The sequence below is a fragment of the Arvicanthis niloticus genome, chromosome 6 (genome assembly GCF_011762505.2).
Source record: "Arvicanthis niloticus isolate mArvNil1 chromosome 6, mArvNil1.pat.X, whole genome shotgun sequence".
Classification (NCBI taxonomy): domain Eukaryota; kingdom Metazoa; phylum Chordata; class Mammalia; order Rodentia; family Muridae; genus Arvicanthis; species Arvicanthis niloticus.
This window is the reverse complement of record NC_047663.1, coordinates 46,227,997-46,254,433: the sequence shown is the minus strand read 5'-3', so window position 1 is coordinate 46,254,433 and position 26,437 is coordinate 46,227,997. Positions and strand designations below refer to the sequence as shown.

General features: G+C 50.5%; 1 protein-coding gene across 5 annotated transcripts in view; it reads left to right on the top strand.

Moving 5' to 3' along the window:
- Slc43a2 (solute carrier family 43 member 2) overlaps positions 1-22,487 on the top strand; it is a 40,127-nt gene extending 17,640 nt beyond the window's left edge. For all 5 annotated transcript variants that reach the window (XM_076936301.1, XM_076936300.1, XM_034506260.2 and 2 more), the window contains exons 6-14: positions 9,449-9,541; positions 11,104-11,237; positions 11,324-11,526; positions 11,750-11,896; positions 15,080-15,218; positions 16,474-16,603; positions 19,261-19,334; positions 20,446-20,569; positions 21,002-22,487. In XM_076936301.1, coding sequence (XP_076792416.1) covers positions 9,449-9,541; positions 11,104-11,237; positions 11,324-11,526; positions 11,750-11,896; positions 15,080-15,218; positions 16,474-16,603; positions 19,261-19,334; positions 20,446-20,569; positions 21,002-21,163 — 1,206 coding nt within the window. In that variant the 3' untranslated portion in view covers positions 21,164-22,487. The remainder of the gene's footprint in view (positions 1-9,448; positions 9,542-11,103; positions 11,238-11,323; positions 11,527-11,749; positions 11,897-15,079; positions 15,219-16,473; positions 16,604-19,260; positions 19,335-20,445; positions 20,570-21,001) is intronic.
- The last annotated feature ends 3,950 nt before the right edge of the window (positions 22,488-26,437 follow it).

Below are 26,437 nucleotides of genomic sequence, written 5' to 3'. Positions count from 1 at the left end.
AAACAAGGTTTTGCTTGTAGCCCCTCATGCCAGTTTGCTCACGTGTTGTCTGTGGATGCTTTTATGCCACAGGGGCTCTTGGGCTGTCATGACAGAGACCATATGGCCCACAAAGACAGAAATGTTTACCATCTGGCTCTTTATGGAAAAACATTTGCCAACTTTGTGTCTAGCGGCCCCAAGACACTACACTGTTCTCCACCTGAGGACTGGGCGTCAGCTCCCCACAGACACTCCTGCCCCAGGCTGTACAGGACAGCTTTGTAAGCACTTTTTACACCCCTCCCCCAGCTGGAGGATCTCCTTGGACATTCCCTTGTCCCGTGAGCCTTTTCACGGGACCTGATAGCTCATGAGAATAAACCCTGAGAGGGAATAGGAAATGGGTCATCGAGGACAGACTGAGGCTGTTAGGCAATATCCCTGGACTGGTGACGCTTTGTGCTGAGCAGAGCTGAATCTGGTTCTGACACAGCCCAGGCCTTTAAAAAGCAGAACTGTCAGGACCAGCTCCCAGAGACACAGTGCTGGCAGTACAATGGCACTTTCTGTTTGTGTCTCCTGTCCGTGTTTTCATTTGGGGGACAAAAGAGTTTTCAAGGTTGCCTTTAGAACTCCCTAAATCAAATCTACAAGGACTTTTAAACAGAGAATGGCTCCTTGATAACCTGGGAATGTGGGGGAATGTGTTGTCAGGGAAACCCTCATTTAGGGACTTTCTCAGGCCCGAGGGCTTTGTATGACATGGACTGTGGGCTGTTACACTCATTGGTGGAGAAGGGGCCCCAACTTGGCAAGATGCCTTTTCCTCACAATCCAGAAGGAGGTGTCCCCATAGCTTCCTCCCCTACCCTTCCCTCCCCCCTCCCCGTCACAAGGCCTTGGGAGTCCACACTCTGTCCTTCACACTCTAGTCCTTTCCTCCAGTGTGGAGGTTCTGAGGCTACCCAACAGTCATGGATGGTTAGCTCAGGTCTCTTGCAGCACTAGGCCTGGCCATCCCTGAGGAAGGAGCACGCCAATCCACTGTGTTAGCACACTCCCGTGGTGTGGAGCCTTGGCCTCCCCTGGACATGTGGTCAGCACACTCTGGTCTGTTTGTTCAATGTCTAGTTTGTACAGCCCTTTAGTTCGCTCCATCAGCTGAAGCACAAACATCGGCCAGCGGCTGAGGTGGCGTCTTTGGGCCGCCACCCCACAATCCAGGGCCTGGGTTGCTTAGAGATGGGAGCAGATGCAGCCAAAATTGTGAACATATCTTTTCCACTTCATTACCCTGACCCTTGTCAGCGTGGGCGGGATGGGGAGTTCTGGTCTGAAACACTTACAGAAGAGTGGTTACAAAATGCTCAGGGGGAAAAAATCTGTGGGCTTTTCCCATTTTATTCATTGGAGTTTGACTTTAAACCCGAGGAATAAATGACCCCAGGGGGATTATATTGGCATGAGTACATACATATCCTTCTCTTTAAGGACCCGAGGGGCCGGTATGGAAGCAAATAGCCCCCTGTGAGCGGATGTGAGTCCAGCAACCTTCCTGCTCAGCCCCATCCTACAGCCAGGCAGAGTTTCATTTGCTTCCTTACCTGGAGAGCCTAGGTCCCAGGCAGGTAGGACTCTCCTGGTACCAGAGCCCACTTAGCCTCTGATTTCCATCCATATTTTGGGAAGCCAAAACAGTCAGTGGATGACCATTGGCCTGGGGAAAGTTGGCCACTTTTTCAGAGGGGTTCTACCTGATGAGTTTGCTCTGCATGAGGTGTGCAGGGATTGACAGGAGGCAGTGGGGGTGTCGCTTTGGATCTGGGCTTGGCAGGTGGAATGGGAGGTGGCTGGGAGAAAGCAGGTTTCCCCTCCCCACCCCTGCACCAGTGAAGCGGAAAGGTGACCGCAAGGACCTGTGATGTGTGCTGAGGGGTGCCTGCTTGTTTCAGTTAGGGAACAGCCCAGCTTTACTGAGTCCACTTGTCCAGACTAGTTCTTGGGTAGATAGTCTGGACAAGATAGATAGCCTGGATCCTGGTCTATACAGACTTTACTGACCTCAGGGTGTGTATACCAGCCAGCTGAGGGCAAAGCCCATCTCTTTGAGAAGTCCACAGACCTAGAATGTTAGCCCCCACCCACTGCTTGGCTCTGTGACTTCATCAGATAGTCAGGGAGTATCAGTATCATCAGGGTGAATGGATTCAGGAGGCCTCAGATATAATAAAAAAGGACTGTCATTCATCCCATAGCCTCTCCTGGAGGTTCCTGTGAAAAGACGCACACATCTTTGGACATCCTCAGGTCCCTAAGGAAGATTGTCTAAACTGTTTTTGACCATAGCCTCTGGGGATTCTCGTCCAGTGGCCTGAACACCAGGGGAGGGGCTGCCTGCAGCTGCCGTTTTCCCCGCTGGGAATGTGACACAGCTGGGCCTGTTTATGGTACAGCTGAGGGACCGAGGGAGAGTGAGTCATCAGGGTGAGGGAAGGCCTGCCATGAGGCCCAGGAGCTCAGGCACAGAGGACAGGTTTTGCTTAGCAGAATAGAGGCAGCAAAGTGGCTTCAAGATGAAACCAGGAGCTGGGAGAGGGGTTTAAGTTGCTCTACCCGTGAGTGTGCCCGGGAGCCAGGAGGCAGCCTCTGCAGAGCGGAGTGGAGTGTTCCCCCTGGCACCTGTCGCGGCAGCATGGCTCCAGCTTCCTATTTGGCAGCAGAGCTGGTTTTCCCCTCCAGCCCGCCCTTGAGGCCTCACTAAAGCAGTCAGCTTAACACTCAGCACTAACTACATCACCACCATCTCCTCACCAGTGTGTCTGACAGGACTGGGCAGGGGCAGGAGGACAGACAGAATAAGCAAGGAGAGATAAGACTAGTGAGAGAGGGCACCCAGTTCGGGGAAGACAGACACAGGGCAAGTCCATACACAAGCAAACATCCCTGGGCGGAATGGTCCTGGATCACAGGTGTCAGCTGAAGGCAGACTTGAGCAGAGGCTGGTAGGCCTAAGAGGAGCCTCTGAAGGGATATAAGAATCCCCAGTGAGCCGAATCTGGCAGGATGCTTAATAGAGTGCATAAGGGAAAGAGACGATATTGGAGGAGAAATGACTTGAGATCCAGACAGAAGTGTTTACCAGGCCTTCGTCTAGCAAGAGTTTTGAATCCTAAGGTTGACCTTGACCAGCTTGAGGGAGTCTTTTGACCCTTAAATGTTTTGTGTAACTTGGGCTAGCTGGGATGATCATGAACTTCTGATGCTTCCACCCCCACCTCGGGAGGACTGGGATTAAAGGTGTGTACCACCATGCCTGGTTTAGACTCTGAAAGTTTTGTAAGCGGTGAACGAGCACAGACAAGGAACATTTAGACAGTTGGATTCAGGGTTTTAAAGATATAGAAAGCAGGTACTAAAAATAGTTGCTATTAGTATACATGCTCTTTACTGGGAAGGAAATCTGACCACACTGCTCCTGAGCCTGCCAGTGGGGGAAGTCTCCGGCAGGTGGGTGGGCAGGCCGGCCTGCTTTGGAAAGAGAAGTACCCAGGCTGAAGGAGAGAACACAATTAGTGTTACCACTTAGGTATAAAGTAACCAATGCTACAGGGAAACACTGGCTCTCTGAGCCTTACCCTCTCCTGAGCCCTCTGACTGTTGGGAAGTTTCTGCATTGGATTTCATTAGTCAAGGTCAGCCTCAGGCCCCTTGCTGAGTTATCCGGTATAAGCCCTCAGTGGCCCCAAACATGCTTGGACTATCTTGCCCTCTCTCTTTCCCACAGTTTTTGAAACAGTTAAATTTATTTGACCCAGATTGGCCTCCCGCTTCTTCTCCTCCTGTCATTTCCTAAGTGCTAGGATTACAAAAATGTATCACTATACCCAGCTCCATCACCTATTTATAAAAAATAAAAAATTATGAGCAGGATGGTGGTAGAGCATGCCTTTAGTCCCAGGGCTTGAGAGGCAAAGGCAGGGGGATCATTGAATTTGAGACCAGCCTGGTCTACAGAGCAAGTTCCAGGACACCCAGGGCTACACAGAAACCCTGTCTCAAAAACAAAATTATGCATTAAGAGGAAATTTGATGACAAAGAAAAACATACTTATCTGAGCTCATACGGAATGCCTGACTTTTATTTTTGCTTTACTTTTACTAATCTTTAGTTAGTGTACAAAATAGTAGGTTTCATCAGGACGTGCTCATACGCATATGTTGACGTGCCCCTCCCACTTTTCCTCCAGTCCTCCCTGCCTCAAAAACCCCCTTTGCTAGGCGAGGACTCTACCACTGAGCTGGCCTCCCAGATCTCGACTGTCTTTAGTATATAAAAGGAGCTTTGTAGAAGGCATAATTCATCCTTTTTGTCTACCCTTCACCATCTAGATTATTTAATTCCAGATAGATATTCTAATTCTAGATAGAACGGATAGAGTTACTTCAGTAATTAACATCTATGCAGCTAAATGTGCTTTGATGCACGGTACTGAGGGTTGGATGTGGGCTCTAGCACATGCCAGGCAAGTGTGCTTTGAAGCCAGAGTGCTGGCGGAGTGGCTAGAGTTAAAGGCACAGGCACTGTAGATGGGGTGTCCGTCGGCACATCTCTTCTGTATGGCAGTTTGTCGGAGTATGGTAAATCCCTAGAAAGTGCATTCCTTTTTCCTTGATGATTCTTCCTTTGCTGAGGGGATCCTCCTTGAGATGAAAGGAACCTACACTTACTTTCACGTGGTAGTTCATGATCACAGTCTAGCTACTTAGGAGGCTGAGGCAGGAAGACCTTGAGTTCAAGGCCATCATGGCTGATATTATAAGACCTTGTTTTCTAAAACAAATTAGTTGGGTCTGGCAATGCAGGACCTGTAATCCTAGTGACTTGGGGTTGAAAGATTGTCGCTAAGTTAAAAGCCTTCCTAGGCTGCAGAGTGAGTTCAGGGCCAGCCCAGACAAATCAGTGAGACCCTGTTGAAAGGAAAAGGAAAAGGCAGGCTGGAGGTGTAGCTCTGTGGTGGAGCACTTGCCTGCCCTGTGCACATGGCCTTGCATTATAGTTCCAGTACTGCACCCCCATAGCCCACAACTGAAAGCTTTTTATGAATAATAAATGAATAAAAGGACTTAGGGTCTAAAACCAGAGACATGGCTTCCTAAATTACTTGTGCCCAGGAGTTCAAGACCAGCGTGGGCAACATAGTGCAGCTACTTTAACAAAGGAAAAGTTTATAAAGCACTACGTTGGGCTGGTGAGATGGTTCGGTGGGTAAAGGTGCTTGCTGCCAAGCGTGATGACCCAAGTTCAATTCCTAGGATCTACATGGTAGAAGGAAAGAACCAACTCCCACAAGCTGTGTTTTTGTTCCAAATGTTTTGTAATATGCATTCCTTTTCTAACTAGGAGAAATATTCATAATTTAAAATACAAGACATAGATGTTGGCGGGAAGCCGTCTAATGTGGTTTGCCCTGAGGCTCTATCCTGCCCTGGGAGTGGCACACTGGCCAAAATAACACGAGTTTTTTTTTTAGTTTGGTAACACTCTTCCAGGTAGGATGCTGGGTGTGGTGGCCCATGCCAGTAATACTAGCATTTTGGGAGACTGAGGTGGGGGAAGTGTGTGGGGGAAGTGTGTGGGGGGGTGAGGGGTGGGATAAGGGTAGCAAGATTGAAAGATCATAGGAGACCTTGTCTCAAAAGAAATCAGAAAAGGAATGTTCCAGGCAGGTTGACCAGAAGGATAATTCAACTGCTGGCATTGATTCCGCCCAGGGCAAATGGTTTCATCATGAACAGGTTCACCTAAATCTAGTCTAAGGAGATCAGAGCAGGGCCCCACCATCCACCTCAAGCCCTGTTACACCAGCCTCTGTCCTGGGTAAGGGTTAAGGCAGGCTTGAGATAAAGGAGGGGGAAAAAGGGCCAACCAACACAGGTAGGGTCTGCTTTTCTGAGTGTTTCCTAGCCCCTTTGAAGAGGTTCTGTGCAAGGCTGATTCTAATGTGGAGAATTTTCCCTAAGGGCATGATAGCAATGTCCGAATGAGTTCATGCTCAGTGCCCACCCCCACCCCCTTGACCCTGCCTGAAGATACAGGCGCGTGGCCTTAACTGCTCTTTTGACCCCCTCTGATCTCTTCCTTTCTTCACTTGTCCTAACTGGACTAGAATCCTCTGCAGGTCTGTTTCCCTTTTCCACATAGGCAGGTATCATCTTTTGATTCTCCCTGGGGTGGGTGCCTTTTCTACAGGTATGCCTTGCTGCCTGACTTACGTGCGTTTGGGAACTGAGTGTGTCCTTGAATGACAGCATTCCTTCCATGCAGGTGTACAGCAAGCACAGCTACTTTTCATGCCCACCAGGCCGTGTTCATACACATCTGACCATGTCACGTTTCCTGTCTCCTATGCCCGTCACATGTCCCCTTCCCACCCTTCTAAGTCTAAAGTGATGACAAAAAAACATTTGTGCGCTAAGAATTTGGGAGAATACTTAGCTGGTCACCTTGGCTTCGTACCATAAGACTTATAGATTTGCTAATGTTCCCTTTTAGTCCTGTGGTGCCCCCAAAACAATCCTGCCTCTTACTAATATTCTGAAAAGCATTACTTAGAATTCACATACCATCCATTTCACCTGAAGTGTGTACATTCAGTGAGCTTTAGTGTATTTAGAGGTGTGTGTTCACTTCAGTCACCTGCATCACCCCAACAGAAATCCTGTCCTCCCCCCCCCCCCAGTCCTCCCTTTCATCCCTGGCCTTGATCTACCCTTTGTCTTTTTGGGTTTGTCTGCAATGGATCCATATAACTTGTGCTTTTAAAGAAAACATTATTCATTTTATGTGTAAAGGTGTTTTGCCTGTATGCATGTATGTATAGCACATGCATGCAGTGCCCATGGGGTCCAGTAGAGGGCATCAGATCCCCCTGAACTGGAGTTGCAGGTGGTTGTTAGCCACCATGTGGGTGCTGGAAGGAGCAATACACTCCGGGTGTGTGCTTCCATGCTGGCTCTGTTCTCTCTTAGCTCACAGTCTCCAGGACCACACCTGTTGTAGCATGCGAGCTCTCCGTTCTGTAATTGTGTTTATACCTTTTGTTTATCTGTTCATCTTGTTGGACATTAGGTTGTTCCCATCTTTTGCTACTGAAGAATGCTGTCCCAAACCTTTGTGTGCAGCAACGCTCTTATTTCTCTTAGGAATGAATGTACCTAGGAGTGGAATGTCCTGGTCATGTGGTTATTTGTTTTAACTGTCTGAAAAACCAGCTCTGCTTCCAAAGTGGCTGTAGCTTTGTATTTCTCCTGGACGCTTATGCCAGTTTCTCCTGGTTCTCACCAACACTTGTTACTGTCTAACTTACAGCGGCCACCTTAGTCAGTGTGTGTGTGTGCATGCACATGGACCTGTGGGGGTCAGAGGACAGCTTGTGAGAGTTGGTTCTCTCCATCCCTTATGTAGGTCCCAGGGGTTGAGCCCAGGTTGTGAGCCTTGGCAGGAAGTGCCTTTGCCTAGGAGCCATCACTCACTCACTCTGTCTGTCTGACTGTCCGTAATTTACTGAGGCAGGGTCTCTGTGACCCTGGCTGTCTTAGAAATTGTTATGTAGACCAGGCTGTCCTTGAACTCACAGAGATCCACTTGCCTTTGCCTCCCAAGTCCTGGAACTAAAAGTGTACACTGCCACACCCAGCCTCTTCCCTTTGTTTTTTTGTTTGTTTGTTTGTTTGTTTTTTGAGGCTGGATCTTGCTGTGTAGCCAAGTTGGTCTGAAATTTACTATGCAGACCAAACTGACCTCATACTTGTAGTGATCCTCCTGCCTCTGCCTATCTTGGAGCATAGACATTAAAAAAAAATTTTTTTTTGATGTATGTCCATTGCTTATTTATTTAGTCAAGAGCAAAACCAGGCAAAAATAACGAGAGACAGGCATATGTCACAGCTGACCCCATTTGGTAGCAAGGAATGGGCTGGCAGCGGCTTTCTCTAGTCTCGATAGGGTCTTGCTATGCTTCCGATGGTTCCTCTCTTTCTGCCTGAGTGCCGGGCTTCTGGGTATGCGCAGGCTACAGTCACAATAATTAAACAAAAAGGACCCCAGACAGCAAGAGAAGGAGCAGCTTAGGCTCACGTACACTGGATGAATTTAGTGAGATAGGTGGACACAACTCTTAAGAGAATGTCCCCAGCACCAGTAGTACTGTTGATGACATGGTACAGCTCCTAAGCTGGGAGAAGAGTTATGGCTGCTTATGGGCAGGATATGCCTTGCTCTGCTGTGTTGGAATCCATCCATGGGTTTCTCTGTAGCCCTGGCTGTCCTGGAACTCACTCTGTAGACCAGCCTGGCCTCAAACCCAGAAATACACCTGCCTCTGCCTCCTTTGTGCTTGGATTAAAGGTGTGACCCCACCATGCCTTGCATTTTTTAAGCTATTTTATTCGCATGAGTGTTTTGTCTCTGTATAAATGTATGTATATGGTGTGTGCAGTACACAGAGGCCAGAAGGTGTTGGAGTTAAGGATGACTGTGAGCTACCCTGTCAGTCCTGATAACAAACCCAGGTCCTCTGCAAGAGCAGTAAGTGCTTGTAACTCCTGAGCTGTGGCTCCAGCCCAGGTTGTGGTGTCTTAGCAGGACTGTTTCTGCAGAATCTTTGAGGGTTGGCCTTGAAATCATTTCAAATGGACCACGTCTTGCTTTGCACCTGTGCTCAGAGTGGTCATGTTAAAACCAGCCAGAGCCTTCCTAATCTTGGCTTTCTGGAGGTGCTAGGTGACTTCCAGGGTAGTCTCAGGTTGGAACAAACCCTCTACTTACACTCAAACTCAGGCAGGAATTGGGGAGCCACTGTCTTGTTAGGACTGTGATTGGCACCTTCCAGAAACATACTCTCAAAACCAAAAGCAGCTTTTGCTGACATCTGGTTTTTCTGGGACTCTGATATTTTTATTTATAAAATGACACTCATTTCCCCAAATAGATTCTTATTTTTAACGGCTTTCTCCCTTTGAGGGAACTTAAGGCTCTGTGACACCTCCTTCAAAAAATGGCAGCTATGTATGGTAAGGGCCCTGGCCTGTGTCAGGAGTGGTGGGGCAGTGTGCAATCATGTCTTATCTCCATCTCGGTCCGGGAAGGGAAAGAAAGCTTGCCATTAATTCATTGCAATTGCCTAGACTGCTGTGCTGTGAATTCCACAGAGGGAGAGCAGCTGAGACGTGAGGCCTGGCCATTGCTAGCTGCTCGCTTCCCTTCTCCCTTAGGCGAGTCAAACTCAGCCCAGGACAGCTATGAGTGCAGCCCAACACAAAGTCATAAACTTACCTAGAACCTTCCTGGCATTCTTGTAAGCTCAATTGCATAGCTCTCTGGTATGAATTTTGCAGATGACAGTGTTGCGTCACAATGTCAAAAGGTACCTGTGACCTAAGCCTGCCTCTTTCATCCATCCCTCAGCTGCCCAATATGTTCGGTGACCTTCGGTCCACATTTATTGCCTTGATGATTGGATCCTACGCTTCATCAGCAGTTACCTTCCCAGGAATCAAGGTGAGGGTGTGGCCAGCCCTTGTCTCTTCACCTCCCAGCATCTGGGCAGAGGCCTCTCTGAAGAGAGACATCATTGTGAACCCTAGGGGTGGCCCCTCAACTACCCCTCCCACCTAGGCAGGATGCACCTGGCACCACAGGAGCAAGAAAAGAAAACCACTGGGCCCTGGAAGAGGGGAGCTTGAACGTTGTTCTGTGGTGTGTGAACCCCGACTGCCTGGGGAAGGGAAAGTGGGGTGAGCGAGCTTGCCTCCGGGAGCCTCCAGCCGTTGATGTGGGGCTGTCACTACCCGTTAGCCAGAACTCTGCTGTCCGCCAAGTTGGTTCAGCTGTTTCCCTCCCAGGCAGGATTCTGTGGAAGTCACATGGCATCAGGAAGAAGCCTAGGCTCAGAATCTCCTAGGCTCAGGTCCCTCCCCTCTTCTGTTGCTCTGTCAGATTTTCACCAAGGGCTCTTCTCTCCTCCCAAACTGGCATCAAGGTGAAACCCACTTCAGGGTGCTGTGGTGACAGAGAGAGTTGCTCAGGTGTAGGCTGGGAGCCTGGGGGTTCGTGTGTTGGCTGGTAGGAATCTGTCCCGCCACACTGTGAACTTCCTCCTGCTCCTGGATGGTGGAGGAAGCAGAAGTACTGGCCTCCGCCTAGGGAGCTTAACATGACATGCTAAGGTGCTTAGTGGACCCTCATGTTGGGTCTGGGAAGAAACTGGGATGATCAAGACAGGCCTGGGGCACAGGCCTGTAATCAGGACTGCTGAGGAAGCTGAGGCAGGAGAGGATGGAGAGGACAAGGGTGACCTGGACAAGTTAATCTCTACTTGTCTCGTTGGTTGTTAAGGGCCATGAGTTCACTGGTAGTTGACAAGCACATGGGAGGCCCCAAGTTCAATTTCTGGTACTTAAGAAAAGAAAGTAGGGAAGAGGAAAAAAGAATTGGTGTCAATTGGTGCTAAAATGCTTGGTCCTCTGCCCTCCGCCCGGATCGTCACTAATCCTGGCTGAAGCTCTCAGTGTAGCATCACACCTGTTTCACAGAGGAGCCAAAGGAGCTGTGTCTGTCGGTCTCCTGAGTGTCTGGAGCACCTGCGTGTGTATACTTAGAGGCTAGAGAAACATCAGTGGATGGCGGCTTCCTGTCCTTGGGGAACTAGACTGACAGTCAAGCAGAATGGCCAGGCTGCTTGTGATCCCAACACTCTGGATGTGGAGGCAGGAGGTTCAAGAGTTTGAGGCCAGCCAGGGCTACATGAGAACCTGTCTCAAAACGGGAAAAACCCTCAGAAGAAGCAGAAAAATCTTAGCCAGCACTGTTCACTGTGATCCAGCAAGACCGACATGACAGCGATAACTCAGTCACCTTTTAAGATGCTGACATTTGGTTCAAATTGGATTCTAGGTTCAGACAGGTTGGGATTATCAGAACATGGGTTTCAAGTAGCCAAACAGCTCAGCTCATGGGGTTGTGCCTTTCTCTCCGGCCCAGCACGGTGAGAGCTTCCAACTGTCTCCTGCCCATTGCCCATTCTGGCTTCCCATTGATAATACTGCCTCCTCCCCTGACAGCTCATCTACGACGCTGGCGCCTCCTTCATTGTCATCCTAGTGGTCTGGGCTGGCTGCTCTGGCCTGGTTTTCTTCAACTGTTTCTTCAACTGGCCCCTAGAGCCCTTCCCAGGACCAGAGGACATGGACTACTCGTAAGTTAGGCACGCTGTCTGCCCTACCCTCACACCAGCCAGGGTCCCAGGCAGCAACCAACAAGCACCCTTCCTGTGGCTGCTAGGGTGAAGATCAAGTTCAGCTGGCTAGGCTTTGACCACAAGATCACAGGGAAGCAGTTCTACAAGCAGGTGACCACAGTGGGGCGCCGCCTGAGCGTGGGCAGCTCCATGCGGACTGCCAAGGAGCAAGCCGCCCTGCAGGAGGGCCACAAGCTGTGTCTATCCACTGTCGACCTGGAGGTGAAGTGCCAGCCTGATGCTGCAGGTACCCAAAACACAACTCTCCCCATGGCCCCTTGATGGGGAATCATAAGCTGAGGCTCTGTGGGTAGTGCATACTTATTCTGTCCTAAAGCGGGGAGGTACCTGTTTTACCCTGAGTTCCACAGAGCTTAGGGAGTCTGCTGATGAGTATTAAGACCATAGAACAGCAGGGTGCTGGGTGGACCATGTTTCCTGGCCCTGAGCCCCATGCCTTCTTCCCACAGCAGCCCCCTCGTTCATGCACAGTGTCTTCAGCCCCATCCTGCTGCTCAGCCTGGTTACCATGTGTGTCACACAGCTGCGGCTCATCTTCTACATGGGGGCCATGAACAGCATCCTTGAGTTCCTGGTCAGCGGGGACCAGAAGACAGGTAAGTGTCCCCCGGGCCTTCATTGATGCATCCCTCCAGGGTAGGGCAATACTGCTACTCTCACCAGCCCAGTAAAGCCCTCCAGTCCCTCCAGCTGACTGTACTATGTGACCTAGATCAGTAGGGCTGTGAAGTTGTCTGAGGCCGTGCTAGCTTGTCGGGGCTGTCTTGTCACAGCCAGCTTGACTGTTCCTTTATGTCCCCATCAGGGATTTCCCGGCTGAGGAGGGAGAGGACTAAAATAGCGCTGTGTGTTTAGGGTGGGGGGGTGAATGCTTTCAGTGCCAGTGGGGAGGGCTGGGGGCCGTCTGTACTGAGAACACTACCCCGAGCAGAAGACAGCAGCCCAGCCCGTGCCCATCACATCCCGATCTGAAGGGACTGGCTTGGCATTTGGACAACTTGGGGGCTGAGGGAGGACCTTTGTCCCAACTGAGGACTCGGGGTCAGTGGGGGCCCATTCTGTGATCGATTGTCCCGCCCTGGGAACCAGGGAAAACAGAGGCTTCCAGGAACAAAGTACTCCAGTTGAGGCTTGTTCACTCTGGGAAGCAGAACTGATAACCCACAGGAAAACAGCAGCAGGTCTTGAGCTGACAAGGGGTTTTGCTTCGCAGAGAAAGTCAGTACTTCCCCAGGGCCTGGCTGACTCAGCTTTAGTCATCCTGAGCAAGCAGGACAAGCACTGGGCAAATCCTCTCTGTCGGCAGTCTCACCAGCCTGCCGCTTTCTTTTGTTGGCTAACTTGTTTTTACCGGGGGAAAGATAAGGCAGTCCTTGCAAGGAGCCAAATACCAGTTTTTCTGAAGGGACAGGAAGGCCTGCTTTCACAGAGGAAAACGCTCCAGGCGCCTCGTGGCTTCTCAGTGGGGAGAAAAAGTGGAAAGAATCTGAATGTAGTGAGCAAAAAAGTCGTTGTGGGGACAGTAATGGCCTCAGGGTCCTTATGGGAGAAAAAGACTTTGTTTAATCCAATGATAATTTCCTAACTTGTTCGTTTGTTTGTTTTGAGACTGTATTTCTCCTCTGTGTAGCCCTGGCTGTCCTGGAACTCACTCTGTAGACCAGGCTGGCCTTCAACCCACCAATCTGCCTGCTTCTGCCTCTCGAGAGCTGGCGAGATCAAAGGTGTGCACCACCACTGTCCGGCTATAATTTCCTAACTTTATACCCCTGGAACATATTTTTTTAAGCTATGGGGTCTTGAGCAGGAATGTGGCTCACGTGGTAGAGTGCTTTCTTAGCGGTCATGACACCTGCACCACATAAATTGGCACAGTGATGACTGTCTGTAATCCCAGCACTCTAGAGGTGGAAGCAGAAAGATGAGGTGTTCAAAGTCATCCAGGGTGGCAGAGCACACTGGAGGCCTGCATGGGCTGGGGGAAGTATATTTGGATGGGCCTTGCTTGCTGCTCTGCTTAGCCTCTCCAGGCGCCTTCCTGCCTCTGTCTCCTGGAGCTATGACTACAAGTGTGGGCCACCCTACCTAGTAGAATGTTTTATGTTATGTTGTGTTTTCTTTTCCACATTTCATTTGAGATTTGGTAGGCTAGGCTGACATGGAACTTGCTCAGTAGACCAGGTTGGCTTCAGTCAGTAGGTAATCCTCCTGCCTCAGTCAGGGACTGGAATTCCGTTCACACGAAGCTTAATCTTCTGGTATTTCACTTAAATAAAAATCTTTCGCTGGGACTAGCTCAACAGGCAAACATGCTTGTTGCTCTTGTGGAAGTCAGAGCACAGTGGTCAGGAGTTGGTTCTCTTCTTCCCCTGTGGACTTAATCCCAGCACTCAGAAGGCAGAGACAGGTGAATCTCTGTGGGTTCAAGGCCAGCCCAGTCTACAGAGCAAGTTCTATCTAGAACAGCCATGGCTACACAGAGAAACCTTGTTTTAAAAAAGACAAAACAGAAAGAAAAAAAAAAAAGATAAAATTGTGATATATTCCCACAGTCTCAGTCACTAGGCAGACTGAGGCGGGAAGAGTATGAGTCCAGTTTGGCTACACAATAAAACCTTATCTAGAAAAACAAGACAAACAAAAAATCCTGTCAGCTTCTGGAAGTAGAGGGGCTCAGGGGAAGTCTAGAGTAGAGAAGACAGGCTCTATGCTCCCCTAGTCTGTATCTTCCAACACCCCACAGGCCTGGCTTTGCTCAGAAGGGCTGCCCTGGGGTCAGGGAGCTGAAGGAAGAAGCCTGGCTGTCTAGGGAGATTTGTGGTATCAGATGACTGTGTGCCTGGCACGGATCCTTTGACCTTTCTCCTCTCTGAGTGCAGCTGGAGGTAACAGTGACAGAGCAGCTCTCCCACAGGGCCACATGGTAGAACTCCGATTCTGCCAGGCCTGCTGCCTTCAGCATGCCACTTCCTCATCATGGTACCCAGACCAGGGCCACAGGCCTGACACTCCGGCATGCTCGTGATGAGTAGCCAGCAGCCAGGAGTTAGCGCTTTCACATCCAACCCTGAAGCTGTAGCGGGCAAAGCCTTCATTGAGGGAAGAGGGTCTCTCGGGAAGTGGGGTATGTGTTGTGAGCTAGCCCATTTCCTGTCTCCTTTGTACCTTCTGCCACTAACCTCTCTCCTTTCTGCTTTTCCACCTTTGCGCTCTCAAAGTGATGGCAACTGGTAAGCCAGGGCTTTGTCAGGGGACGTTACAACACCCCTAACCATTCTCTGCTCAGCCCAGAGGCTTCTTGCCTCAAATATCAAACATCCCTCTTGACTAAACTGGTGGGAGAAGGGTAGAACACTCAGTGGTCAACTGGTTTTTGTCCCCACCCCTATAATTTTAAATTTCTTTGAAGATAGAAGCCCTGACGTCTGAGTCTCTGGGAATGGTGCCTTCCTGGGGGCATAAAAAGATGGTCAGTCACATATAAAGCCCCGGTTATGGGCATTGGTGATATTGTGGTTTCCAAGTCAGAGTGACTTCCTGAAACTTTGGAGAGTGGGTCATTGTGACATGCTGGATTTCAGTAGCTGTTTTGGGGGAAGCAACAGAGGCTTGGAGCAGAAAATTGGCCTTTGTTCTAGCTTTGATTTGAGAAGTTAAGGTTCCCTGCCACTCACAGTGACCAAGAGGCTCCAAGGCAGACCTCTGAGGACCCATAGCGTCCACTCAAGCTGCTCCCAGGCCGTGTCCTGGAGCTCCTGTGACGTGCGCTTTCTTCCCAGTGGCCCTCTACACCTCCATCTTTGGAGCACTCCAGCTGCTCTGCCTGCTGACAGCTCCTGTCATCGGCTACATCATGGACTGGAGGCTGAAAGAGTGTGAAGATACTTCTGAAGAGCCTGAGGAGAAAGACGGCGCTCAGTACGTAGGCCACAGCCCACTTGCAGCCCCCAGAGAAGGATAGCTGAGACAGATATTAGGCAGGGCCTGGTGGGCAGGAGCGGACCCTTGCAAGCTCAGCACCTCTTATTCCCACCTCTGTGGACATTTTCTGATACGATGCCGTTTGGGAGATGCTGAGGTGTAGATGAAAGCAGGGGAAACCCAGGACTGCAGGCTGGCACTCACATTGTTGGCACAAGCCGCACAAGGGGCCTAGCTTAAAGCCACTGGCCACTGGGATTCATTCCACTCACTTGAGTTGTAGACTACTCTAACCGAATGTACTAACGATGTGCTGACTATGAAGATTAAACAAGACTCTGGAGTCCTGCTTTATGGAAGGGCTGGGCTCTGAGATCAGAGGATGAGTTAAATGCTGTTGTCTACAAACCCCCATCACGTGACAGGCTGTTACTTATTGTGCCAGGCCCACTGCCAAGCATTTAACACACAGTGTCTCAGCTCAGCTTCAGTACCATGATGCAACGTGTGTTAGCATTGTACCCACTTTACAGATGAGGGGACATGGCTAGGGGTTTGAGTCTTCATTCAGGGTGGTATAGTTAAAGTGGTAGGCCTGGGAGTTGCTGCCCTCCTTTGCACATTTGCTGTTCGTTCTTGTGATCATTCATGAGGTTTCAGTGTGGGTGGCGTGGCTGGAATCAGTAATAGTTAATCCACAAGGAAATAATTACAGAGACTCACTGTTATCTAGGTTAGGCCCTAGAGCCAAAAGGCTATTTGCCATCCTGGTTCCATCTGCTGTGTGTTTGTTTCCCTTCACCCTAGCCTGTCCCACAAGGCGAAACCAACACACTCCCTTATTTGGCTTATTATCTGCCTTATTAACCAGCTTCCTGCAAGATACTGGTGCACTGGGGCTTTGCTGGTTCTCCTCGAAGGCAGGGGCACTCTCTCCTCCTCCTCCTCCCTGCCATCAGCTGAGCTCACTAAGCAGGGTTGTGGGGGGTGTGGAAGGGTGGGGGGGTAGGGTGGGGATGGAGGTGGTGAAGCTGTCTTCTCAGCTGTGAGAGCTTCCATTCGAATCAGCCTCCACTCAACTGAGACAGCAGCCCAGAGAGTGACCCCACTGCTGGGCTAAGGTGTGGTTGAGTGGCCTGGGATCAGTCCACATACTGGGATCCCTGAGGCCTGACTTTTTGGGGATGGCCCACCTTCCCCCAGGGAGCCACCCCCAACGCCACCCTAAGTCCTGTGTGCCCTTTCTCTACAGAGGTGAGAAGAAGCAGAAACGAGACAGGCAGATTCAGAAAGTCACTAATGCCATGCGGGCCTTCGCCTTTACAAACGTGCTGCTTGTGGGTTTTGGGGTGACCTGCCTCATTCCTAATCTGCCTCTACAGGTATGTTTGGGGAGAGGGAAGACCATGTTGGGGATGGGACACAAATGAAGGGTTTTTAGAGGCTAAAACGTGCATTCATTCTTGATTCATTCAGTTTGGCCATCTGCCAGTATTTGCTGGGGGTCTGCTTAGCCTCCACCACTCCCCAGTTCTGAGCTTGAGGAGTGTGAGCTGTAAACACCAGCTTTCTTTCACAGGACTCTTCTCCAAGAAGGCTCTTTGTTCTTCTCCATCCTCAGGCACCTTGCATGCCATGGGTACCACCATCATTGTTTCCTGGAACCTTGCATGCCATGGGTACCACCATCATTGTTTCCTGGAACTGTATTGTTTTTCATTTTCTCAGACAGTTGAAATTTGTTGTCTGAAGAGGTTTTGGCCAAGGCAGAGTGTGGTGGTGCACGTTTGTGATCCCAGCACTCACTCATAATGGCAGAGACAGCAGTGTCCACGTGACTGGGATCCTGGAGAGAACAGACAATGACTGGGCCTGGCTTGGTGTCAGGGTTCAAAGGTTTAATTCCTTTATACAAGATTTCTTTTGTCTTTTGAAACAGAGTTTCTGTGTAGCCCAGGCTGGCCTCAGACTTGATCCTCCCGCCTCAGCCCTTTAAAGGCTAGGGTTACAAGAACGCACCACCATGCTTCCCCTCACACTAGATTTCTGAGTTTTCTGAAACCTGACTTGTTCAAGTTTGTAAGCCAAGTAGACTTTGCACCTGGCCCCACCCTTTGGTGTGTGAAATCGTTCTAGCAGTCCGTCTGGGACCGGGTCCCAGGTTTACAAGGTGAAGGGATGCACCTGATAGCATTGCTTCCACTAGGCGTAGTCCAGGCACATCATCGTCTCATGCCAGCTCTGGAGACGAAGAGGCTCTTTGTTTACAAGGTGCCAGGTGTTGAGCTGTGTTGAGCACACAGGTGTGCACACCCACAGGCACTGTCACACATACATGCTGGTACTGGGTGTACAGACCAGAGTAAGCCCTGGGAGACTTGCGTCAGTTCCAGGTGGGGAAATCCTCACAGACACTTATCTAGACCATATTGTCTCATGGAGGGAAGACGCACAGCAAAAGACAGCCACCTGCTCTTGGTTTAGCTCAGTTTTCACTGAAGGTCAGTTTTGAAAAGGCAGCAATGCATTTGAAGGAAGAGACAGAGCCTGTGTAGATCCACATGTGCACAGCCTTTCAAGCTGCGCCACGACCTCTGAGGAGTAGCACTGGCCCCTCCAGGACCTCCACACAGCACACTTGCATATGTGAAATAAATGAATGTAATTCTTTAAAGAAAGAGAAACGCTTATCCTAGAGCCAGAGAGATGGCTTAGTGGTAAAGAGCACTGACTGCTCTTCCACAGGTCCTGAGTTCAATTCCCAGCAACCACATGGTGGTTCACAACCATCTGTAATGGGATCCCATGCCCTCTTCTGGTGTGTCTGAAGACAGCTACAGTGTACTCATATACATTAAATATTTAAATAAATAAGTCTTTGAAAAGCTTATCTCAGCACTCAGGAGGCAGAGGCAGGAGGATCTCTGTGATTTCAAGGCCACGGAGGTTCACATAGTGAGTTCCAGGAAAGCCAAGACTACACAGAAAAACCCTGTCTCAAAAACCAAAAGACCTTAAAATATATTTTTCACGCATATGGACATTTTACCTCCATGTGTAACTCTGTGTCCCAAGTGTGGGAAATGGCCTGCAAAGGCCAGAAGAAGGCATCAGATCCCCTAGGTGCAGACAGTCATCAGCTGCCATGTTGGTGCTGGGAACTGAATGAGATGCTCTGGAGAGCAGGCGGTGTTCTCAACTGCTGGGCTCTCTCTCCAGCTTCAATTTACATCACTTTAATGATAAAATGAGGACCTGGATGGTTCAGCGGGTACTCCTGTGCAAGGACCTGAGTTCAGTTCCCAACACCCATTTGGTGATTCAGAACTGTGTAACTCCGGTTTCAAGGAATTTTCTGAACTCTGGCACAAGTTACACACATGGTGCACTGATACACATAACTAAAATTAAGATATATGTATGTATATGGGCTTGTGGTTATCAGGCTGTGACTACTAAATTTTTTTAATGGTACAAAATGTTTTATCAAAGGTCAGACATAGTGGCACATAACTTTAACCCCCAGTACTGTGGAAGCAGAAGAAAGCAGATCTTTGTGAGTTCAAGGCCAGCCTTGACTACATAGAGAGTTCTAGGGCAGCCAGGGATATACAGTGAGGTCTTGTCTCAAAAAACAAAAACAAACCAGAACAAAAGAAAACAAAAGAGTGGGCTGGAGAGATGGCTCAGAGGTAAAGGGCACTGGCTGCTCTTCAGAGGTCCTGAGTTCAATTCCCAGCAACCACATGGTGGCTCATTACCATCTATAACAAAACCTGGTGTCCTCTTCTGGTGTTCGGGTATACATGCATGTAGAATACTGTATACTAGGTAAATAAAATCTTAAAAAAATAAAATAAAATAGACATTTAAAAAAAAAAAAGAAAACAAAAGAGCGTCCTGCACTAGAGAGCTGGTAACATCCAACTCCAGGTGGCTGCCATCCCTGTGCTCGAGTCTCCAGAGCCAGAGGGCAAGGACAGAGGTCCTGAGGGTCGGGTCATGCTCATGCTCTGCTCTCCCTCCTTCCCTCCCTCAGATCTTCTCCTTCGTCCTGCACACAATTGTGCGAGGATTCATCCACTCTGCCGTAGGGGGCCTATATGCTGCCGTGTAAGTCCTGGAAGCTCTGGGTGGTGTGGTGGCCCTAACCCGAGGGGACTGCTGGTGGCAGTGAGACCCTGGAACTAGCCTATCTTGCCCTGCTGGCATGTGTCATGTTGTATCAGGGGACATGTTTCTGCTGTCTGTGTCAGAAAAGGCCATCATCCACACCTGACAGCAGGTGAGTCAGTAGGCAGACAGCTGGGTGCCCACAAGCCTTGGCATTTCACACGAAATCAGCCTCTTAGCTGGGGTCAGTGCCTTCGAGCCCCAGGCATTGCAGTTCAGCCAAGTCCTGGCACTGTCTCTGGCTGCTCATTGGGACAGGGTTGGGTTCTGGATGCCTGAAGCTAAGTGTAAATAGTTCTCCACAGGGGCAGTGACATGAGTAACTGGTCCCAGAAAGTCCTGGGCTGTCCTCACCTGGGGCCTCAGAGGGCCATTTGCTGGCCACAACCTCCTTGGACCCCAACTACAGTGAAACCTTCATCTTTTCCAAGAACCTACACAGCTGTTCCTCCCTCTTTTGCCCAGGGCTTGGTCCACAAATTGAAACCCAAGTTCCATCATCCACCATCCCTGACTGTGAATATAGCTCCTTGCTCAGGGTTCCCTTGTACCTCTGGGGCAGAGCCTGGTGTTCCTGAGGTTAAGCCCAGAACTCCTTCCCTCTTTAAGCAGCATCCTACAGGGTCATTCCAGGTCTGCCTGTCCCCCGCTCCCCCCCCCCCAGGCCTGGAGGAAGTTGCGGCTGGCAGGGTATGAGGGAGTCGGGTAAGAGCTGTGATGCCGAGTTTCCGTGATTGTGCAATGCTCCTGGAGGGGGTACAGCAGAGCCAGGCTCAGCCTCCAACCTGCTCCCCGGGAATGTTTCCCAAGCCGCAGACTCTGCTGGCACCATGCTTTCCACCCTGCTCAGCCCCCACACCCACAGGCTGAGGGCACACATCTGAGTATGGGAGAGGCTTGCTCCAGAGTCTGGTGCCTCAGGGGCCTGCACCTAACCCTCCTGAGGCTGATCCTGCCTCTCCCTACCTGAGGCATACCTGAGGCAGGCCAGTGAGGGACTTGGGAAGCCTGTGAATGGTGCTGGCCGTGATGGGTCTCATTGCCCCAACAGGTACCCCTCCACACAGTTTGGTAGCCTCACAGGACTGCAGTCCCTGGTCAGTGCTCTCTTTGCTCTCCTCCAGCAGCCACTGTTTCTGGCCATGATGGGTCCTCTCGGAGGAGACCCTCTGTGGGTAAGAAGGGTCAGGGTGTCTCTCCATTCTGCTCCTGGGAAGTGGGGCCCAAGGACAAGGTAGTGTGGAAATGTTGGACAGTACCCAGTCAGGGGTCCCTTGTGGATGGTGGCCAGGAAGGAAGAGAATAATGGCCTCTCTCGATCTGATTCTGGGGTGAATCCCAGGCTTTTCGTCCAAAGACCAGCATTCTCATCCAGGTGTCATGGGTTGTCCCAATCCCAGCCCATTCCCTGGAGACTGCTGAGTGGTACATGGAACACTGGGGAATTTAGATGCTGGAATGTGGGTTGACAGACAAGACCTCTTGAACCCTCCTCTTTAGTTTTGAGTCTTTTCTACGTGACTCCCTTCCCCAAACCTGCGTGAGCGGGAGGGTGCTGCCTTTCATGAATGTAGCTCCTTCTCACAGCCCACTCCCCACTATCCCAGGTGAACGTGGGCCTGCTTGTCATGAGCATGCTGGGCTTCTGCCTGCCACTTTACCTGATTTGCTACCGGCGACAGCTGGAGAGGCAGCTTCAACAGAAGAGGGAAGACGGCAAGCTGTTCCTTAAGATCAATGGCTCATCCAACCGGGAGGCTTTCGTGTAGTGCCCACCCACCGCCTCAGAGTTGTGGCCTCCTGCCTGTGCTTCAGTGACTGACTGCAGTCATCTCCCTGCCCCAGAGGATCCCCTGCGCTCCCTGGATCCTGCCCTTCACCACACTGGAGCCCACACTTCCTCAAAAAACCCTGGCCCTGCCATGGAGTGCTGGTGTGGAGGGACAGGAGCGGGTCTGGGACAAATGACCCTCCCACTGCAGGAAGCTGGGCTGCCCTGGCCTAGCTGTCACCCCAGGGGCTCTGGAGTCTTGGATCTCCGTGGGGCTTGTACCTGGAGCCAAGGGGACCTCTCCAGCAAGCTCTTTTTTTTTTTTTTCTTTCTCCTCTCTCACTGGTCTGGATTCTGCCTCTTGCCAAAGCAGAGGGGCCTGCTATCCTCTAAGCACACTACCTGTCCCTGAGTTGCATGCCCACCAACCACACCCACCTGAGGACAAAGGCTTGCACTGTCTGCACTCCCTAGCTTGGCCCCTTACCTCCCCTGGCCAGTCTGGCTGCCTGAGGAAGGAAGGACCCGCTTCCTGTTGTTGGTGCTAACCCCTTTGTAATCTCAACATCCCCACCCGCCCCCTGTGGCTGGTCCCTGGCCCCTCTTTTCTTTGAAGGCCTGAGGAGAAGCTCCCCTGTCTCAGGCTGGGGAAGCAGTGGAGGGCAGAATATTTACACAAAGCCTCAAGAGCCATGGGCAAGGCTTTTTCCTCAGGAGCCGGAGAAGTATCTCTCTGCTGGCATGCTTTGTCCCAGTCTACAACCTGAAGGGAACTAAGGGGACACCACAAGGGCACCCTTCCACCCACCCACAGCTGTTTTTCTGGGGTGGAAATAAGGTTGTGACTGGTAGACGTGAAGAGCCAAGCCTAAGTAGGAAAGAGGATTAGTGAGTAACTGAGGGGTGTGTGTTTGTGTGGTGTGGGTGTGTGTGTGTGTGTGCGCGCGCGCGCGCGCGCGTGCATGTATAACTATGGTAGAAGGCTAGCCCTGGGGGCTGCTTTTATCAGAGTGGACCAGACCAGAAGCCAGCCAGCCCTACAGCAGGCTCAAAATGGGAGTCAGCCTTGCTTTATGATGGGGACCTGTGCGGGGCCGTGTGATCACAGTGCCCCCTGCTGGCAGACTCCATCAGGGCACTGGAGCTTTTCATGTGGGACACCTTACCTTGACAACCCCTACAAACCATGTCTGAGACCTCTTGGGGTGCCAAGAGGGGTGCATTGGTTTTTAAGTTTATAGTTTTAAGTTTTATCATGATTCTTTTTATGAAGCAATAAATCCATTTCCCTGTTGGTAATGGATGCCCCTCCTCACATATCAGTTGGTTGCTCTATGTGCCTGTTTTATATTTGAGAGGAGAGACAGGGCAAGAGGTTTTTCCGGGCGGGGGGAGGGGGGGAAGAAACCAGACATAGTGGAACACATGTTAATCCCAGCACTTGGAAAGCTGAAGCAGGCCAAGAGTTCTAGCACCACATAGTCAGAGCCTATAGATGTTCTACTAGTGACAAACCCAGCTGCATCTGGGTGCTCACCACCTGAGTGACATGTCCAGGGAGGGGCATGGGCAAAGAAAAGCCCTGACTACCCTGTGCTCCAGGGAAATGGGACTGTGGAGAAGTGTGGGCTGTCCTCATTGGTGTCTGTTCTGACTAAACAGGCCAATCCAGAGCCTTCATCTCCACTGTTTGCTGTCACCTTGTTACCCCAAGGGTGGTTATATGGTGACTCCAGGAGAGTTGTAGGCTAAATAGCACCCAGTGGGATGAGGATAGAGACAGAAGAGATGCTCTTAGCCTGAGTGCAGGTTCTGTAGTGATAGTGGACTGTCAAGTCTTGACTCCAGTCTGTTCAAACATTAAACACAGAACCACCACAACAGTGAGCTAGTAGAAGCCCTTCTCTGAGGCCTCTCATGGCTCAGTGGTAGAACTCACTCTTAACATGGCTAAGACCCTAGGTTCTGTTTCCCAAAAGAACTGTGTTTTCCAAAGCATCAGAACACTGGGCTGTGAAAATGTCTAGTCAGATGTCAGGTATGCTGAGTTAAAGTCAGACCTGTTGATTCACAGCAGGGACCTACAGCACTTTCCCCATGTTCATGAACATTGGAGTTGGGTATAGCACCAGGTGTGGTGACCGGAGGACCTCTGTGAGTTCAAGCTCAGCCTCCTCTACATTGCAAGTTCCAAGTGGCTAGGACTATTCAACGAGACCCTGTCTTTAAAAGAAAAAAAAAATGTTTGCAAGGATGTAGAGGAAAATTGGAAATTTTAAGCATTGCTACCTGAATGGTAGAGCTGTGGCAATGTGGCCCAGTCCTGTAACACCAACACCAGGAGGCATAGGGTGGCAAGTCTTAGCCTAAGCTGCAAACTTGCTTCATAAGGTCATGATATGCTGCTGAGTGGTGACAAATCATAGGAGCCATGCTCTTGTGTGTGTGTGACACGATGGCCACTTGACTGAAGTGTTGATTGGCTTCAGGCCTGGATCTGGATGTAGCTCAGTTGGTAGCATGTTTGCCTAGCTTACCCAAAGCCCTGGGTTTGATACACAGCCCTGAATAAAACTAGGCATGATGGTGCATGCCTATTATCCCAGCACTTGGGAGGTGGTGATATCAGGATCAAAAGTTCAAGTCATCCTTGGTCACATAGTGAGTTCGAAGCCAACCTGGAATCCAAGAGACTCATCTTCTTAAAAAAAAAAAAAAAGGGACAACAAAAACAGATGGCAGACCGCTGGTCTCACCTGTTCTTAGCTTGATTCTGGTGCTGCCCAGAGGTTTAGATACCCCAGTGAGTAGAGTAGCTTGAGGGCATGCTGACTGATAAAGCCCCTTCCTGCTAGGGACATATCAGACACTGCCTGTGCAGTCCCCAGCAACACTAAGGGGACCACACTTTCGATCGTGATGTTGTAATGGAATATCCTAGGATTGAGAAACTAGACATGCCATGGAAAAGAGCCAACGGTACTGGAAGATGAGAGATGCCTACCAGTAGCAGAGAACAGAGGTGTGGCATGCCAGATGAGTTCTCGCTAGTCACAGGCCATTCTTCCCTGACGTGGCAGCCATGTTTTCTTAGTGTCTTTGAATCATGGTGGCAGCCTAGAATGTAGTGGATGCTTGGAGAAACAGTCCTTGAGGACTCTCCTGTGGGTCTCAGGCACTGAAGCAGCCAAGATCCTCTTGGCCAGAATCTCCCACTTGAAGCAAAGAACCCAAAGGGTGCAAGCTCAGGATGGCTTCCATATCTTGGAGCCAACACTTTCTCAGGTTTGAGGCAAGCTATTTGCACAAGGATCGTTTGAGCTCTGGAGGCAGATGGGTCCCTGGAGGAATAATTCCCTGATCCCTTCAACCTCAAGAGGAGTTGCCCCAAGATAGGCACAGAAGCACAGGCTAGACACAGAGGCATCGGGTGAAACAGGAAGTGTCGCCAAACTTGTAGTTTCATTGAGCGAGGACAGTCTCACTTGAAGGCCCGACTTTGTGGTCTAGGCATTCATCAAGGATGAATTCCCCTGGTCCTTTGTCCTCATGACTCTTTGCTGGGGCTTATTTACAGCTGGCTCCAACCTTCATTAAAGCCAAAGTACAGGCCCTTGGGGCCACCTCCTGTATTCTGTCCCCTGTGACCACATCCAGAAGTTCTGATCAAAACTTGTGCATAGCCAGCCAGTGATGCTGGTACATACCTTTAACCTCAGCTCTCCCCTGCTCAGAGCTCCTGTCTCCATAGAACCTGGCTACAGGGGTTGTTACAGCCTCAACGCTGTTCCCTAGGAAGGGCAGTAAGCTTGTTGTGGGCTTTGGGGCACTGAGGGTGCCTTATCTATGAAGTTACTAGGGCACAGCCTAAGCATATCACAAAGCTGTGTGGGTGAGAACATCCAAGGGTTATAGGAGGGCTTATCCTTGGGGTGTAGCCCTTCCCTGGATCGAGGGTCAAGATGAGGCTGAATCCCCATACTCTAACTCGCCCTGGGCCCTAGAGTGTGGACAGAGCCTCCTGAGTTGAGAGTCTGTGTGTGTCCTCTGTGAGGAAAGTATCATGGCTCTGTCAGCACAGCCACCATCTGTGCCCCTTGGTCCCTGCACTGAGTCATTCTTAAATGGATAGATCCAAAACCGGACTACAGGTCACTTCCTAACCTTGACTGTTCTCTGAGGGAAGCATGTGGGTTAGCAGCCACCCCACATTCTCAGGGAAAGCTTGAGTGTCAGTTTTCTCACATGAAACGGATACATCTGTGCTCTCACAGTGTGGCTAAGGGGACCTGTAAGTAAATCGCATGAACAGCAGTGTGTGTAGCACACAGCAGAAACTTAACCACCAGGACCCTGGAGAAAGGCAGACAGCACGGGGAGCCAGGCACCCTCCCCCCCCCCCCCCCTTAACGACAGGACACTGACACAAGGGGACTGACCATGTTAGACTGGTGGCCAGATAAAGATGGTACTGACCTCAGTCTCTTCAGAACTTGTCTTACAGAGAAGCCTTAAGTTTGCCCCTTGCCTACTTTTCTATTTTGTCTTTCACGTTTTGGTAAGAGGCTTGGCCAAAGAGTCTTGGTGTCAAAAGTCCCAGCCCTGGGGTGGCATTTCTATACCACCTTTTTGAATGACTGCTTGGCCAGGCATGTGTGTACGTGTGTGTGTGCGTGTGTGTGTGTGTGCGTGTGTGTGTGTGTGTGCGTGCGTGTGTGTGTGCATGTGCGTGATGCTCTGGTGTGTCTGTTGAAAGAGATGTATATAGGTGCGCCTGTGTGCTGTAACACTGGGAGGCAAAGGAAAGGCCCATGGTGTCCCTTCCTGTCAACTAGGAGCATCTTGGCAGGTCAGAATGCAGGCCGAGTCAAAGACCAGACCAAGCCTTAGAGTGAGGCCTGAGAGGGTGTGTTCTTCTGTTCACCAGAGTCACATAGTGTCACTGATAGCAGTTGACCTTGGTTCTTCCCTGTCACTTTTACTGTTCCTAGCCCCCAGCCTACTCCTTGGCACACAGTAAGCACTTAATAAATGTATGCTGAGAATGACTAAGGACTCCTGTGGCTTCCATGTCTCTCTCTGCCTGGATCACACCACTCTTACTCAGACTCCCTGCCCCTAGTTCTCACTGCTGCTGGGGTGGAGGGGGGCCTCAAGCTCAGAAGAGAGGGGACAGTCAGAGGGATACAGAGGCAGAGATGCTAGGGTGGGAGACAAGGCCTGCAAGCTTGGAAGGTGGCCCTGCCTCTGCCCCCCCCATCTTTTGTTGTCA